The 4854-nt window shown below is 45.8% G+C and overlaps 1 protein-coding gene across 5 annotated transcripts in view; it reads right to left on the bottom strand.

Annotated features, from left to right (window-relative positions):
* Window positions 1–4613, bottom strand: part of CLYBL (citramalyl-CoA lyase) — a 237867-nt gene extending 233254 nt beyond the window's left edge. For 3 of the 5 annotated variants that reach the window (XM_028497290.2, XM_028497294.2, XM_028497293.2), the window contains exon 1: window positions 4518–4594. In XM_028497290.2, the coding sequence (XP_028353091.1) occupies window positions 4518–4579 (62 nt within the window). In that variant the 5' untranslated portion in view covers window positions 4580–4594. Of the gene's footprint in view, window positions 1–4517 lie in introns of all 5 variants that reach the window. The other 2 variants (XM_024123210.1, XM_028497292.2) reach the window with 2 other exon arrangements.
* Between the last annotated feature and the right edge of the window lie 241 nt (window positions 4614–4854).

Here is a 4854-nt window from a genome sequence, read left to right as displayed (position 1 = left end):
CGGAGCCTGGGCTCTGCAAGGGGAAAGGCCACAACAGTGAGAGGCCCACATACCGCCAAAAAAAAAAAAAAAAAAAAAAAAGAGTCATGTAGCACAATGTTCACTGCAGCACTATTTACAATAGCCAGGATATGGAAGTAACCTAGGTGTCTGTCAACAGATGAATGGATAAAGAAGATGTGGCACATATGTACAATGGAATATTACTCAGCCATAAAAAGAAACGAAACTGAGTTATTTATAGTGAGGTGGATGGACCTAGAGTCTGTCATACAGAGTGAAGTAAGTCAGAAAGAGAAAAACAAATACCATATGCTAACACATATATATGGAATCTAAAAAAAAAGAAAAAAAAAAGTTCTGAAGAACCTAGGGACAGGACAGGAAAAAAGACGAAGACATAGAGAATGGACTTGAGGACACGGGGAGGGGGAAGGGTAAGCTGGGATGAAATGAGAGAGTAGCACTGACATATATACACTACCAAATGTAAAACAGACAGCTAGTGGGAAGCAGCCACAAAGCACAGGGAGACCAGCTCGGTGCTTTGTGACCACCTAGAGGGGTGGGATAGGGAGGGTGGGAGGGAGATGCAAGAGAGAGGGGATATGGGTATATATATTTATGTATAGCTGTATCACTTAGTTATACGGGTGGGATGGGGAGGGTGGGAGGGAGATGCAAGAGAGAGGGGATATGGGTATATATATATATATATATATATATATATATATATATATACATGTAGCTGATTCACTTTAGCTGTTTCTGTTATACAGCAGAAACTAACACAAAAATGTAAAGCAATTATATTCCAATAAAAATGTTTAAAAAAATGATAACTACAACAAAGTATCACTGGATTTGTAACATATATAAATATAATATGTATAACAATAATATCATAAAAAAAGAAGAAAAGGGAATAGAACTATATAGATATAACATTTCTCCATCTTCTGGAATTAAGTTAGTATAAATCAAAAGTAGATTCTGGGGGCTTCCCTGGTGGCGCAGTGGTTGAGAGTCCGCCTGCCGATGCAGGGGACGCGGGTTCGTGCCCCAGTCCGGGAGGATCCCGCGTGCCGCAGAGTGGCTGGGCCCGTGGGCCATGGCTGCTGGGCCTGCGCGTCCGGAGCCTGTGCTCCGTGGCGGGAGAGGCCACAGCGGTGAGAGGCCTGCGTACCGCAAAAAAATACACACACACACACACACACACACACACACACACAAAAGTAGATTCTGATAAGTTAAGATGTATATGGTAACATATTATACATATAATGAAACATCCAGCCATAGGAAGGAATGGAGTTCTAATACATGCTACACCATGGAAGACTCTTGAAAACATTATGCTAAGTGAAATAAACCAGAAACAAAAGGACAAATATTGCATGATTCCACTTCTATGAAATACCTAAAATAGGCAAATTCAGAGACACAAAAAGTAGATTAGAGAATACCAGGTGCTAGGAAGGAGGAGTTATTGCTTAATGGTTACAGAGTTTCTGTTTGGAGTGACGAAAAAATCAGGGGGATAGTGAATATGATAATGCCACTAAACTGTACACTTAAAATGGTTAAGATGGCAAAGTTTATGTTATACATATTTTACCATAATTTTTTTAAAGATGCATATGGTAAGCCTTAGAGCAACCACTAAAAAAAAATAGTGGAAAAAATCATTAAAGAAATAAAAAGTATTACATAAGAAAATATTCACTTAATGCAAAAGAAAGCAGTAGAAAAGGAACAGAGGAACAAAAAAGACATGAGACATATAGAAACCAATACCAAATAAACACATTACAAGAAAGGAAAAGTACAGACCAATGTCGCTCATGAATACAGATGTAAAACCCTCAAAAAATATTTGCAAATCAAATCCAACAATGTATAAAAAGAATTATATGCCATAACTAAGTGGGATTTATGCCAGGTATACAAGGCTGGTCCAATATTCAGAAATCAATGAATGTATCTGCCACATCAACAGGCTAAAGAAGAAAAATCATATGATCATATCAATTGATTACAGAAAAAGTACCTGACAAAATTCAACACTGATTCATGTTAAAAACAAACAAACAAAAAGTAAATAGGGAATAAAAAAGTTCTACAAAACAGCTACAACTAACATCAGACTTAACAGTGAAAACTGGATGCTTTCCCTAAGATGGGGAACAAGGCAAGAATGCCCCCACTCAACACTCCTATTTAACATGGTACTAAAACCACTAGCTAGTGCAACTAGACAAGAAAAGGGAAAAGAGAATCTTACTGTATGATGAATATATGAAACAACTTCACTGAAGGGGATGGAAGAAAAAGGTGCTAACCTAAGTAACTGTGGAAATGAGTGGAACCTATAAGACTAAAGGGAAAGGAACTACACCTAAGCACTGCACTCTAGTTGATAAACCTTTTTTCCCATGGAGTATGGTCTAACAAGTCAGATACTGCTACATGTGTATGCTGAAACAGAATAACTGAGTAACTGGACGGCGCATGGTGGGAGCCAGGTTTCTCACTGGGGAAGTGAAAATTTACAAACAAGCACGGTGAAGAGGCTAGAATGATTCATGTGGTAATGGATTAGAATTGGTGACAGTATGAACTCATGTTTAGCTTAATATATATAGATACAGATGGTTACATCAGAAATATTTCTAGATGTGTATATATGCATGGGTTACTATTCACACACATTTCTTTGAGGATTTAAAAGACATCCCTAGCAACAGCACACCTACCTGTAGGCAGTTATGTTCCCCCAACTTGAGGACAGGGTATTTATATAAACTGAGAAGTGGCAACAGAGAGCTGCGAGGCTGGAGACAGGATAGGCGGGGAAGCATCAGGGACAGCAAGAGAGGCAAATGTTGGAGGGTCGAGAAGAGGTTTCAGCACCTGCCTATCAGCAGTGTTGCTGATACTCTAAAAACAAAAGAAAAAAGCCAACAGAAGCCAGTCCACTGGCCTGAAGCTGAAGTGCAACACAACTGGGATAGAAATTAAGGCATGTCTAGGCAGACTTTTCCAAGTTGACCCTGGGCACATTTACTCTTCCCATCCCCACGTGTTCTGAAGGCGCCAGGACCCACAGGATTTAACTTGGGGTGTAGGCTCCGGGAAGGGCCCTGCATGAAAGCCTGCTGCCATGGCCTTGGTGGGGTGTGTAGGTGTGCTGAGAATGAGCCAGTGTGCTAAGGGAGATGACGAGCATTATGAGCTGAGCCCCAAGAGCCTTAGAAGTAGGTGACTGGGTGTGGTCACTTGACCCATTGTTGAACAGGCCACAGAAGCTGGCCCCGTCACAGGCCAGGAAAGGACTTTCTGGAAGGGTCTGGGTACACCCCTTCAGGGGCTCCTCCGGCTCCAGGGGTGAGCGCCGGTGTCCAGGGACGTTACCAGGCCCAGATGTAGGAAATGGGAAGGTGGGATGCATAAAACCGGGTGGGTCCTGGTATGGGACACCGGTGAGTCAGGAAGCACCGAGCAAGCAAATGTAAAGAAGTTCCAAACCAGGAGCCACTGACTTGGTTTCTGAACCCAACTGTGCCATTCTCTGCTTTGAGAGTCACTTAGCCTCTCCGAGCCTCAGTTTCCTCATCTTTATGAACGACTCACCCAGCTTCTTCACATGGTGACCAGCGAACAGAATGAGATACCGTATGTGCATGTAGTTGGCAAACAAGCAAGTCTCAACCAGCGGCTCTCAAAGTGTGATCTGAGGACACCTGGGGCGGGGGCGGGGTGCCCTGAGACCCCTTGAGAGGGTCTGTCAGGTCTTCCCTTTTCCAAATAGACTGCATGAGCCTGGAATTTCTTGGTAAACTTCCTCCAAGACAGCTGATATGAGACTCCAATGGTCCTTAATTAAACTGAAGAGATTTTCAAACATATAAAACCATGCCACTTTTTAAAAATAGTTATTTTCATTATAGATGCAATTTGCGTTAAATTTGAATGGATTTATTTTTAAAGGAATATTTAAAATTTTTGTTTTAATTCCTCATACCGTTAAAATCAACAGATACAAGCAAAAGCTCTTCGGGGTCCTCAACAATTTCTCAGCCTGTAAAGGGGTCCTGAGACCAGGCAGTTTGGGAACCGCTGTGCCCAACAACAGTGGAGGCGAGCCGCCTCTCAGCATCCTCTGAGAGGCTGACTCCAGGGCCCCCTTTTATAAAACACGCATACGTTCACGGTTTCCACGTGTGGGGACGTTAGTTTTGTTTTCTGCGTCTCAGAGATCCAACGCTTGTACCCATTTTCCCGGCCCAAGCAAGGGCCCTCCCACAGGGAGGCACGGACAGTGTGGGGCGACCCTCGCGGGGCGTCGGCGACCTTGGCAGAGGTCGAGCCCGCGCGCGCGCTGGAGGCGCACGCTGCTCCTGGCCGGCGGGAGTTCCCGCCAGTGGGCGAGGAGGCCGCGCCTGCGCGGCGCTGAGCCGGGTACTGACCCACGGCGAGCCTGGCCGGGTGGCGGGGGACTGGGGATCTGCACTCACAGCCTCGGCAGCGCCGCAGCCGCCTCTCCGCGCGCCGCCCTCCTCAGCAGACGCAACGCCATCTTGCCTGCGCGCCGGCCCCACCCCCGCCATGTCCGTCTCCGCTTCGTCCCGCCTCCGTCGCCACGCCCCCACGCCGCCGCGTCCAGCGCACGTCCTGCCCAGAGCCCGTGTCTCCACGCCCCGCCCCGTCCCCGCAAGCCGCGCCCCCCGCTCTTGCGCACCTGCCCCCTCCGGCTGTCAGAACTTCCAGGCTGTAACGCGAGGCAGAGCAGAGAGTCCGAATGGGTGGATTTTTGGGTGACTGAATCCAACCCTTCCCGTGCTTCTGGGTTTT

The sequence above is a fragment of the Physeter macrocephalus genome, chromosome 13 (assembly GCF_002837175.3).
Source record: "Physeter macrocephalus isolate SW-GA chromosome 13, ASM283717v5, whole genome shotgun sequence".
NCBI classification, from domain to species: Eukaryota; Metazoa; Chordata; class Mammalia; order Artiodactyla; family Physeteridae; genus Physeter; species Physeter macrocephalus.
Note: the sequence above shows the minus strand (reverse complement) of the source record. Positions and strands in the feature narration are given on the sequence as shown.